The sequence below is a fragment of the Lagenorhynchus albirostris genome, chromosome 10 (assembly GCF_949774975.1).
Source record: "Lagenorhynchus albirostris chromosome 10, mLagAlb1.1, whole genome shotgun sequence".
Lineage (NCBI taxonomy): Eukaryota > Metazoa > Chordata > Mammalia > Artiodactyla > Delphinidae > Lagenorhynchus > Lagenorhynchus albirostris.
This window is the reverse complement of record NC_083104.1, coordinates 37,686,144-37,699,268: the sequence shown is the minus strand read 5'-3', so window position 1 is coordinate 37,699,268 and position 13,125 is coordinate 37,686,144. Positions and strand designations below refer to the sequence as shown.

Genomic DNA, 13,125 nt, shown 5'->3' with positions numbered 1-13,125 from the left:
ATCACAGCCAGATCTTTTTTGACCCACCTCCTAGAGAAATGGAAATAAAAACAAAAATAAACAAATGGGACCTAATGAAACTTCAAAGCTTTTGCACAGCAATGGAAACCATAAACAAGACCAAAAGACAACCCTCAGAATGGGAGAAAATATTTGCAAATGAAGCAACTGACAAAGGATTAATCTCCAAAATATACAAGCATCTCATGCAGCTCAATATCAAAAAAAACAACAACCCAATCCAAAAATGGGCAGAAGACCTAAATAGACATTTCTCCAAAGAAGACATACAGATGGACAAAAAGCACATGAAAAGCTGCTCAACATCACTAATTATTAGAGAAATACAAATAAAAACTACATTGAGATATCATCTCACACCAGTCAGAATGGCCATTATCAAAAAATCTACAGACAATAAATGCTGGGGAGGGTGTGGAGAAAAGGGAACACTCTTGCACTGTTGGTGGGAATGTAAATTGATACAGCTACTACGGAGAACAGTACGGAGGTTCCCTAAAAACTACAAATAGAACTACCATACGACCCAGCAATCCCACTACTGGGCATATACCCTGAGAAAACCATAATTCAAAAAGAGTCATGTACTACAATGTTCATTGCAGCTCTATTTACAATAGTCAGGACATGGAAACAATGTAAGTGTCCATCTACAGATGAATGGATAAAGAAGATGTGGCACATATATACAATGGAATATTACTCAGCCATAAAAAGAAACGAAATTGAGTTATGTGTAGTGAGGTGGATGGACCTAGAGTCTGTCATACAGAGTGAAGTCAGAAAGAGAAAAACAAATACCCTATGCTAACACACACACACATATATATATAGAATCTAAGGGGAAAAAAATGATCATGAAGAACCTAGGGGCAAAACGGGAATAAAGACACAGGCCTCCTAGCGAATGGACTTGAGGATATGGGGAGGAGGAAGTGTAAGCTGTGACAAAGTGAGAGAGTGACATGGACATTATACACTACCAAACGTAAAATAGATAGGTAGTGGGAAGCAGCCACATAGCACAGGGAGATCAGCTCTGTGCTTTGTGACCACCTAGAGGGGTGGGATGGGGGGGGTGGAAGGGAGGGAGACGCAAGAGGGAAGCGGTATGGGAACATATGTATATGTATAACTGATTCACTTTGTTATAAAGCAGAAACTCACACACCATTGTTAAGCAGTTATACTCCAATAAAGATGTTAAAAAAATCAATTTCCTTTAAAAAAAAAAAGGTTGTTTAGAAGGTCTGTATAACTTGGCGTCTCTTGCTGGATAGCTCCTTGGATAAAACTTTGTGGGAATGTGGCTTCATTCCGCGGTAAACATTCCATGGTGGCCATTGGGCAGGGGTCTATCTTCCTGGAATAGTCAGCTACATAAATAAGGATTTGTCTTTTATTATGTCCTTGGATCAAAAAATATATATATCTAGCTATTGAGAAACTCAGTCATTTACGGAACATTTTCCAGGGTCAGGATTGGGCAGCCTTCACTGGTGGGAGGAGGAGTCTATAGGTCAGGAGTCTGTGGCAATAATCCAGGTGAACACAATTAGGCCTGGGAGGAGTTACCAATCATAAAGAATATTGTGAATGAAGAATCAACAATATCTGTTGATTACCAAGATATTCTTGTATCAGTCTTGCTTCCTATTCAACAGTGTGTGTCAGGTGCTGGGCTGAGTCCTGATGGACCAGAAAGGTGACTTTAGCCTGGATTTTGCCTTTTGGAGCTGACAGTCTTATAGGAAAAGTAAGGCACAAAGGCACGCAGCTTGAATCCCAGGCAAAAGAAGGATCCAGTCTGCCAGCTGCAGGATCAGGGAAGGTTTTCTGGAGGTGAGACCTTGAGCTGGGCTTTATAGAGTTGGGGTGTCCAAGACTGATAGTGAGGGATGACACCAGGATTTTGATTTGGTAGTGCTGGTGACAGAATTGTACGGATATGCTGGGATTAGGGCTAGGAACACCATGCAATCCAGATGTAGGTGGAAAGGAGAAGTCCTGCAGTTGCCAGGACTTTCCTGGTCTTTGAGCGGTTGACCTAGGGTCATAAGGTGATATTTGCAGGCCTAAGAGTGAATGGATTCTTAAGGAGGAGAGGAAGGAGAAAAGTTTCGGGACCGAACCGGAAACTCAGGATGGCCTGTAAGGCAGAGACCTAGGAGCAGCAGAGGCGGTGCCCAGGGCAGGTACATCTCTCTCCCGCTCCCTACTCCCCCTTCCCCCAACCCAATGAGCAACTTCTTCCTTACGAGGAAGCCTGCAGTGATTGTTCTGGCCCCAAACATTTACTACGCAGGCCAACTCAGCGAAACAAGAAGCAAGGAGGCGCTAGCGGCTTCGGCCTAGGAAGAGTCCCAGAGACCTAAGAGCGAGGGGCACGAGTATGCCCCACTTGGTTCTCCTGCGGCGACCCCACCCTGCGGGCCCGGGCGCTGCGGAGGGTGGCTCCTGGGGCCTTTCCAGGGATGGGGTCGTGACAGCGCCGTGGATGACACCTGGATGGGTCTTAAAACGGTATCCTTCCCTCCTTTCCCTGCTCTCCCCTCTCCGACCGGCGGATCTCGCGGGGATCTCGGCGTGCCTGGCAGGAGGCACTGGACGCCGAAGCCCAGGGGGTCCGAGGGCCTCCCACCTGCCCAGCCCCGCCTCCTCCAGCACTTGCTGCCGCCCGGGGCCTTGGGCCTAAGAGCCAGTCCTGACCCCGGCGGGGCCATTCAACCGCCTCTCGCTGATTTCCCTCCGCTGCCGCGCGGCGGCGGCGACACGTGGGCTCGCGCGCGGGCTCGGGCGGCGCGAGCCCGGGCAGTGCGAGCCCCCGCGCCGGGAAGTGGCGCATGCGCGGGCGTCCTGCGAGCCCGCTGAGGCGAGCCGAATCGCGGCGGCGCCGGGAGCCGAGCAGCGGAGCTGTGAGGAACGAGCGGTGGCGTGAGAACGCCAGGGACTGACAGGTGGCAAACCCTTGCCCGCGCTGATCGGGTTTGCTGGGGCGCCCGCGGAACCTGGCGGTCCGGGCGTGGCGGCGGTCGCATCCCGGACGGCCTGTGAGGGATGCGCCGCCCACTGCCCTGCGCCGCCTGACCGCCCCCGCCTCGCCTAGCGGTGCGCCACAGCCGGGCCCGCGGCCGTCCCCGCCGCGCTGTCGCCCGGCCGCCGCCGCGCCCGCGGGGTCGCGCCCGGCCCGGCCATGTGGACCCCCACGGAGGAAGAGAAATACGGCGTAGGTAGGTGAGGCTCCGGCCTGGCCGCGGCGGGCGTTCGGGGGACGCGCCCTTGCTCTCGGCCTCGTGCCGGCCCCGCCTCAATTCGCGCCCGCGCGCCTCCCGGCGCTGCCCGCAGGCTGCGCGGCCTCGACGCGGGGTGTGCGCGGGGTGGGGGCGGCGCGGGCGCGAGGCGCGGGGGTGGGATCGGGTCCCTGGGCGCGGGGAGGGCGGCAGGGGGCGCTGGCAGCGCGGCCTCGTCAGGTGCGGCCGGAGGGAGGGGTGGGCAGGGCCCCAGCGGCTCCCCGAGGTTTTTGGTGTGGGGCATACGGCAGTTTCACCCAAGAAGCCAGATTCTGGGAACCTGTTTTCTCCTTTCTCAAACCTCAATTTTAGTGAGTTTCTGCACCTGAGTTGATGGGCCCGATGACTATTTTTGGAGTGGAGCCTTAGAAAAAAAAGGGATAAAATACGTTGACATCATTTTCCCAGTTCAGAATTTTGCAGACATTTGACTGGAAATGTTTGATCCGTTTTAGTTTGTTTTGCCTTCAATATTATAAATAATTATTACTTAAAATAGGAAGTGTTTTTGCACATGTCCCAATGTTTAGTGTATATTACAGTTTGTTAAGAAACAAACGAACCTGTTTTTAGATGAGACCATTATTCCTCTTAGAATCCTCTTTTTATCTGTTACAAGTGTTAAACTCCAGAAGCTAAATAATTTTTATAATACTCAACTTCTTTAAAAGGCGTATTCAATAATTTAAGGGATTGAATATTAGTTTTACTTTTATAGTGTTAGTGCTTTGTGGCGATTACATGAGAGAGGAGTTCAGCCACACTGCATTATTGTAAGTCACCTGTCATTCAGTTAAAAACAGATAGAAAAATGAGTGTACAGTTTTTTTTTCTGCCTAAGTTTTAATGGAAAATTTTAGATGGGGAAATCTGTCTAAACATAGACTTTTGTTTCCCATGTTTACTGCAGCTCAATCAAGGTTTAGTTCACAGTTCACTACAAAATAACTTTTAAACTGTCAGTGGTAACAAACGTTTAGGAATACCATCAGGCAAATTATGTGGAAACTGAATGTATTTAAATTTAAGGACCTGCAGAGAGATCTGTGCTGGTAGAAAATCTTGTTTTGAAAGGTAACTTTCTGAAGTTTTTAATTAGCTACGCTCTAAGGGCATAATGATATAGGCTAGGATGGAAGTGATAAAAAGAGCCCTAGTGCTAGAGTCTCTGTTGAAATGGGATTGGGAAATGATGTGAAGAGCTAGGATTCACCTCTGGGAACATTTTAGCCTTTCTCTTAGAGCATTCCCTAAATACTAAATACATTTTGTGATGTGAAGAGTTGATGGTTTATCTTTTCTGTAACTTGCTCTCAGACCTGCTTAACTAGAATAACAAATAACTGATGTGAAAGTGGTCAACTGTCCAGTGGCACCTAAGTCATAATTTCTTTCCTGCTGGGTCGGAACCTCTGAGTAGTGGAATTGGCAGATTTCTGAGTCCTGGCTTCTCTTTACTGGTGTTGTGGGCAAGTTATTTAACATCATTTTCTTAATGTGTAAATTGGGGATAATATTTACCTACAGGGTTGTGAAAATCAAATGAGAGCATACCAAATGCTTAATAAATGTTAATTTCTTCTTTTCCCCTTAGTGCAGTACTTAGAGTAATAACAACACTAGGCATTTCCTCAGGTGTGTTGGTTCTGAAATGGAGGCAATGCAGGGTAATCAAGATAGGCATATGTGAATCTCAAAGCACTAGGATTTGGTGTGTGATTTACTCAGGAAGATGGAAGGAAAATTTTGCATTCCTTGGACTGTGAGTTTAGCTTTACAAAAATTTTTTCCTGTGGAGGGGTACAGCATTGGGCACAGGGTAGGACTTAAAATGCTTGTTAAATGAGAGAGACAGTTATTCTGAAGACATGAGCAGCTGTGATTTAGTGTAATTTATTTGCCCTTTCTGCCAAACAAAGAAAGTCTCTATCATCTTCTCTCACAGCTTTCTTCTACTATCCCTTCCTCAGCTATGGTCTAAAAGTTCTTGTGTAGATTGTTCACACTCAGAATATGTTTTTTCCATAAGCATTTCAGGGTTACACTCCTAGGCCTTTTCATAAAAGCCAGTTCAGTCTATAAAGAGCCTAAATATTGTACTTACAATGAGAAAAATAGTCAGTTAAAACTGGTATGTTAGCTGCATTGTTTAATTGTTAGCTTGAAAATCGAAACATTGGACTTCTCTGGTGGTGCAGTGGTTAAGAATCCGCCTGCCAATGCAGGGGACACGGGTTCGAGCCCTGGTCTGGGAAGATCCCACATGCCACAGAGCAACTAAGCCCGTGCGCCACAACTACTGAGCCTGCGCTCTAGAGCCCGTGAGCCACAACTGCTGAGCCCGTGTACCACAACTACTGAAGCCTGCACGCCTAGAGCCTGTGTTCCGCAACAAGAGAAGCCACTGCAATGAGAAGCCTGTGCACTGCAATGAAGAATAGCCCCCACTCGCTGCAACTAGAGAAAAGCCCACACGCAGCAACGAAGACCCAACACAGCCAAAGATAAAATAAATAAATAAAAAAGAGAAAATCTAAACATTATCATTATTCCTATGAGAAAATGTTTTAGATTTCAACTTTGATTTTTATGAGCAGCATGGAGCACAGATTTCTATCTCTGCTTGCTAACCCATAATCCTTACAGCAAGGAGGGAAAACATATCTTTTCCTCACCAATTTGTATAAATTGCTTGGATGTTGGTGAGGGAAGGAGTCCCCTGTTGCAGCAGTGCAAAGGAGTTTTTCCCAGTGCAACTGTTCATCTGTATTTGACATTGGTAAGGTTTTTGAGATCATGTAGTAATATCTTAATGCCTTTAAAATTTATGATATAAAAATTCTGTACAGGTTATAACACTTTCAAATTATTTGATTTATTTGCTTAGGACTAGGCAATATCTGAGCTTCCCTTTCCATTGTAATATTCTGTGATTGAGTTTAGAGGAAGGGGAGGAAACTACCCTTTTTTGAAGATCAATGATGGACCAGTCAGTGTGCTGGGGATTCTCACTTATGGTATACCATGTAGATCCCCAGAGCAGTCTTAATGTTATCTTCGTTACACAGATGATGAAATTTGATCTCAGAGTTTCCCTTAATTTTCTTCTTGGCAATGGGCAATATTTTGCCATATACTTGACTCTCTTACTGTCCTTCTCTAGTATCACAAGGAGCTGTTCTTTACTGAACCCTTTTAGCCTGTGTTCTGACTCCTTATGTCTCTTCCTCTTAGAGAGTCTCTGCTTTTCTTTCTGTTGCCATAAATTCTTGGAAAGTCCTTCATCTTACCATTCTTTATTTTACCTTTTCAAGAAGCTTCCTATTCTAGAGTGAATTAGGTGAGAAAAATCCAACCATTTTTGTGAAACATCTGTCTTTTCCCATATTGACTGCACCCAAACTACCAAATACAGAAACTGAAGACCAAGAAAATACTTTTCCCATCCTCTAACAGCAGCAGCAGTAAACACCACCAACAAATGAAACAAGAGTTTGTAAATTAAATTCCTTGAGTAGAATAGCAGCAGAGATTTGAGTACATGTGTGTTAGTTTGGCATCTTAGCAGTGAAAGCTGCTTCATAATGTCATCTTGTTTATTCTGCTGTCCTGAGGTAAATTTTGTAATAATTCAGAGCATTTATTGCTTATTCTTTTTTAATCCCCACTTAGCAGACCATGAAAAAATTTCTTCATTACCAACCAGATTACCTTCTATTTTAGTTTTGTAATGTCATATTTATTTTTTTCTGATTTAAAAACAATGCATATTTTCTGCCTTACTTTTACCTGATTTCCTTATGCTTGATTTTCCCCAGATAGGAAAAAAACCCCAAACAACACTTAAAAAAAGCCCTGAATCCTTAAAAGAAATTTAACTTCTAATGATCCTGTGGTGCAGAGGCATGTGAAGGTGGGAAGGGAATAGGTCCATGAAACCACATCTGAAAGAACCAGTGTTCACAAAATTTCACTAAATCTGTAGGTAAATGGGCTACAACTCAGTGAAATAGTGCGAGGGCAGTGGGCTCTTTAGTTACTTGCTCTGTAAGGAAATCCCAGCCTTTGAAGCCTTGGAAAAGGCCCTGTATCTTTATCTCTCAGAGGTAAAGGCATCCACTAGGGGTAGAGAAGATGTCATAAACCCAGGACTTTATTTTGCCCTGAAAAGTGAGGATGTGCTTGATGTTTTATGATCAGGGGTTTAGTGTTTACAGGGAACTTCCACATCATGATTCTGCTTGAGCTTTACACCGTAAAGCTCCTTTTTTTTTTTTTTTTAAACCGATGACAAAGAAACTTTAACTGAAAGAAATTAAGTGACTGATCTAAGATACTTAAGCCAACTAAGTGCTGATTTGAGATTTCAACCTAGGACTTTGGGATTCTATTCTAATCCACAGCTGCTTTCATTACACCATGTTGCCTCTGAAAAGAATTTGTCGGCAGTGTATGTCTCTGGCTCAAAAAATAAGGCCTTTTTAACAGACTTCAAATTTAAATTGGATATTTAAGGAATTTTATTTCTATATTAAGCATTTTTATAAGACTACATAGTATTTATCGTTCTGCTTCTGAATATATGATTTGCATTGCTGATGAGTACAGATTCAAGGCATGACAATTCATAAAGCAGGTTTTTAACAGCCTTGAGGAGTATGTTGGGTACTATTGCCCTCTTCTAAAGACATTGTTAGTAGGGAAGAAAGAAGTTGATATCAGCAAACATTTATTGAGTGCCTTCTTAAACCAAGATGGCTTTGTTTTGATCTGCCATTCTGTAAAGTAAGCAGGAAATAATCAGCAGGAAATGATCAATATTTTAACAGGGAAGTCAATATGCAACAATATTCTATAGACTATTCAAATGTTATGGTTAATTTTATCATGCAGTGTTATGAGAGAATATGCTTTAGAAACATAAAGCTTAATTGTAAACATGACACCATTTTCTATCATTTTTAGACACATTCTGAAGCATGATGTCTCAAAAGAATGGTCATTGAGGTTGGAAGTGCTTTATATTCATACCATACTTTTACATTGGTGCTGAATTTCAATTTTTAATAGTTTGTATTATGATTTTTTTTTGAATTCTTATGTCTTTATTCTTGAAGATAAGAATGATCTGAATTTATTCCCAATGTGTAAGCATTATTGGATATGCTATATTAGGGCTTTATTCCAATGTTGTACTTTTACCATAATGAACAAACCTGTTTATTATGTTTTGCTCTAAAGACTCTTGTATACCCTCTCTTGATAGATTTTGTATAGAAAAGAAAGATTTTTTTTCCACATAAAGGTTCTGGGAACTTTAAAATTTTTTTTATAAGTACGTTGCCAAATTATTTTAGCTGTGGCCCAAGTAACTGCAGTTGACTTGCTATATCACACATTAGGATACTCTAGTAAGGATAATTACTATGTTGGGAAATGTCATTCAGAAACTTCCTGTTTTTCTACTTATCTACAATGGAATAAAATCTCAACCTCTTGCTTCCATCTGTTTCTCCCTCTCTCTTTAGAACTCATTCATGAGCTCTTGTTGATTGATGAATGAGAACAAAAATTGATGGAAGAATTAATGTATGATAAATGCAGAACTTTTTTTTTTTTTTTTTTTTTCCGGTTCACGGGCCTCTCACTGTTGTGGCCTCTCCCGTTGTAGAGCACAGGCTCCGGACGCGCAGGCCCAGTAGCCATGGCTCACGGACCTAGCCGCTCTGCGGCATGTGGGATCTTCCCGGACCGGGGCATGAACCTGTGTCTCCTGCATCAGCAGGCGGACTCTTAACCACTGCGCCACCAGGGAAGCCCAAATGCAGAACTTTATATTACAGACTTAGTATCATACTTTGACCTTTCTTCAAATACATGTAGTGACAGTGCCCTCACCACGTTTTGAGACAGCCCATTTTATTGTTAGACAGCTGTGATGAGAACATTCTTCCTTGTTGAATAGACTCCTTGTAATTTCTTATAAGTTTGTGTTCTGTGTTTACATGTAAATAACTTCCATCATAGCCCTTCAGTAATTCATAAAATTTTAGTATTGTAAGGGATCTTAGAGATAATATGGTTTAAGGCTCCAGAGCTAAGTAAGACCAGTGGAATAGCTAACATTCATTAAGTGTTTACTGTATGCCCAGCACTTGCATGTTATGGCTCAAATTTGCTTTTTCACCTTCATCTGTTGACTTGCTTGTATTTTACACTTTAGCCAAACTGAACTTTCCCCAAGTCCTTCTGTCTGGACTTAATTATACCAGTGCTGCTGTGTGCCAGGACTGTTTGCCATCTATTAAACACTTCTTGTTATTTGCTGCATCATGTCTCTGTTCATATTCTTTCTATGTGGGGTGCCTCCCCCTACCCCATCTTCATCTCTCAGATTCTTTCCTATCTGTTAAGGCTTCTATCATGTATTACTATCTTTGTAAATCTTTTTCTACCTTGAGCATACCCCTTTCTTTTTCCAGCCAGATAGATTTTATTCTATGATACTTTATATCTTACAGTGGTATATTTATTCTATCCTCTTCCATTAGGTTAATGTCCTTCCAACTTTTGACTACGATCTACAATAAGAAATACAATTAAAATTATTATCTCGGGCTTCCCAGGTGGCGCAGTGGTTGAGAGTCCGCCTGCCGATGCAGGGGACACGGGTTCGTGCCCTGGTCCAGGAAGATCCCACATGCCGTGGAGCGGCTGGGCCTGTGAGCCATGGCCGCTGAGCCTGCGCATCCGGAGCCTGTGCTCCGCAACGGGAGAGGTCACGGCAGTGAGAGGCCCGCGTACCGCAAAAAAAAAAAAAAAAAAAAATTATTATCTCTTACGTGTGTATGTTTCTACTATACACACACATGAAAAAGTTAAAAGTTTCATGGTATAGTATTTTGTAGAGTGTACTCTGATGTTTCTATTCATTTCTATTTCATCAAAAAATATTGGTGGCAGCGCAATTGATTTTTTGACCCATGGTTAACTCTGATTTAGGCTATAAACTCCTAAAAAGTAGGGATTGTGCCATATTTACAGTTGACCCTTGAACAATGCAGGGGTTGGAGCGCCAACCCCTCACACAGTCAAAAATCTGTGTTCCGCTATTTCTGCCTCAAAAACAAAAGAGATGATAAAATGACTCACCCAAGGGCAGGAAGCTGAAACAGTTTGGATGGAATCAGAACTCAAACCCTAGTTCTTTTGGTTCCACATATTGTGATCTCTAATTAAATGCAAACTTTTCCCCACACTTAATTAATTTAAAGATCTGTAACATGAAAACACAGGTACTGTATACATTTATTGAAAAGAATTGTGTATAAATGGACCTGCACAGTTCAAACCTGTGTTGTTCAAGGGTCAGCTGTATCTTTGTGTTCTTGACAGACATAACTCAGTACCAGGCATATAGAAGGTTTTATACATGTATTTTAGCATTGAGTTGGACGTTTTTTGTTAATGTGGTATAAAGCCTGATATTCGGAGGCTTTTGAGCTGCCATTTCACACTAATTACTCATACTGGTTTTATAACAGCTAAACTCTAGATTTTACTGCATATTAACTGAAGTAAAGCTAGATCTCCGTCCTGAATGTGCGCTATTGATAATAAACATAAATGTAAAATTTTAGTTTCATTTTAAAAAGATTTTACATTTATTTTCATTACATTTCATTGAGGGGGAGCATATTTGGCTTGCCACTGTTGGTCTTAAATGGGGTTGGGCTCTCAGTATTTGGCTCATTAGTACAACTTGTCAAGTTTTTTTTTTTTTTTTTTTTTTTGTGGTACGTGGGCCTCTCACTGTTGTGGCCTCTCCCGTTGCGGAGCACAGGCTCCGGACGCGCAGGCTCAGCGGCCATGGCTCATGTGCCCAGCCGCTCCGTGGCATGTGGGATCTTCCCGGACCGGGGCACGAACCTGTGTCCCCTGCATCGGCAGGCAGACTCTCAACCACTGCAGCACCAGGGAAGCCCTTTCAAGTCTTTTTTGTAGCTTGAGTTTGTCTTCCCACATATCATCTTTTCCTTGAAGTTTCACCTACACAGTTGATAAACCTGTCTTCTGTCCTTTTCCAAGTGGCTGGTAAAAATGTTGAACAGAATAGTTTGAGGGAAGTGTCCAGTTTATAAAGGAGTAGATTTTGTTATGTTGTGTTTTGAATGCAAATTATCAGGATGACTTACTGAATGCTTCATGACAGTGCCAGCTGTGCCACCTTTGTGAACCTGATAGTGTTTGGGGTTAGGATGTGTTCCTGGCCAGACTGCGGTCTATGGCCAAGGAGGAAGGTTGCTGCTAAAGTCTGTGTGGCCTTACTTTTAAGTGTGGGGAGTGATAAAGGAATATTAGCATTAAAAAGATCTGAAATCCATTTTCATCTTCATGTATAGGAGGACGGGTGGCACGAAACTTTTCTTGAGTTTTGTTTCTGATGTTCTTTCCACATTCCCTACACTTTAGATATGCTGGACAACTCACCCTTTTCCAGACAAGCCTAAAACCCTCCTACCTTTGTCGCTTTGCTTGGTTGTTATAATATGACAGGAATGCAATGACTACCTTTCTCTGCCTGGGGAATGCCACCTTAAAAAGCTGAAATGTCATCTTCTCTTTGATGCCTTCCAGCTCTGCCCAATAATAAGCATTGCTTCTTGCTCCTACAGCAGTTGGTACCAACCTCTAGTATGGCACTTATCCCTTTAGGTCATGCTTAATTGCATGTCTTTGCCTCAGGGGATTGAGCTTCTCCAGGACAAGGAATTTTGTCTTTGTGTTTGTAACCCCAGGACTTAGCACATAGTGAGGGATCAATAAATGCTTAATTAGGAGTCCAACCTAATGAAAGTTTTATTTTGCTTTGTTAATCCTGATAGTATTTTATTTTTTAAAATTTATTTATTTATTTATTTTGGCTGCACTGGGCCTTCGTTGCGGCTCACGGGCTTCTCTCGTTGCAGCACGTGGATTTAGTTGCAGCATGTGGGATCTTACTTCCCTGACCAGGGATTGAACCTGGGCCCCCTGCGTTGGGATCGCGAAGTCTTAACCACTGGACCACCTGGGAAGTCCCCCGATAGTATTTTAAAAAGCAGTCTGTAAGTCTAATAATATTTAGTTGTTAGAAATCTGTGACATAATGAATACACTTTTTTTTCCTCAGCGTTTCTCTTTCTTCAGTCTGTTAGGAAGGTTTACTGCCTGTGGCTGAGTTGAGATGACTGATTTTGGGTGGGAGCCTTAGGATTCCAGTATGAATCTCACCTAGAGTTTCACAGTTATCACAACAGTGATTCAGGAAATTTGCAGCAGGTAATTGGGATGCCGCTTGAATTTACCCCAACAATACCTCTTTCGTTTGACACCTTTGGGGATGCCGTGTTTTGGATGAGTGACTTTTCCATAGAACTCAAGGTTAAACCTTTAAAAGCACCAAGAAAATATTTTTTTGTTGGACTTTGTTTATAGTAAAAGATAACATGTTCCATTCTTCCCTGTGGTGAATTCAATATGTTGAATACATCTGAGCTTTTTCTGTGTAACATTTCCCCTCTGATTACATAAGATATATATTCATTATAGACATGTAAGTAACTATAGAAAAATACACAAAAAAGAAAATAAGGGTGATATCTTATTTTTGTTACCCAGACATAACCCATCTCAACACACTGGCATATCTTTCCAGTCTTTTTTTCTGATGCAGGCATTTAAAATAAATTTAGGACTGTACTGTTTATATTGTCATTCAGTATTTTATTTTATTTTTAAAACTCAAGTAATTTATTTATTGACCATGCAGCAT

General features: G+C 42.4%; 1 protein-coding gene across 1 annotated transcript in view; it reads left to right on the top strand.

Annotated features, from left to right (window-relative positions):
• Positions 1–3,213: 3,213 nt before the first annotated feature.
• Positions 3,214–13,125, top strand: part of DOCK3 (dedicator of cytokinesis 3) — a 412,216-nt gene continuing 402,304 nt past the window's right edge. Inside the window, exon 1 of the mRNA XM_060161726.1 lies at positions 3,214–3,251. Within this exon, the coding sequence (XP_060017709.1) occupies positions 3,215–3,251 (37 nt within the window). The 5' untranslated portion in view covers position 3,214. The remainder of the gene's footprint in view (positions 3,252–13,125) is intronic.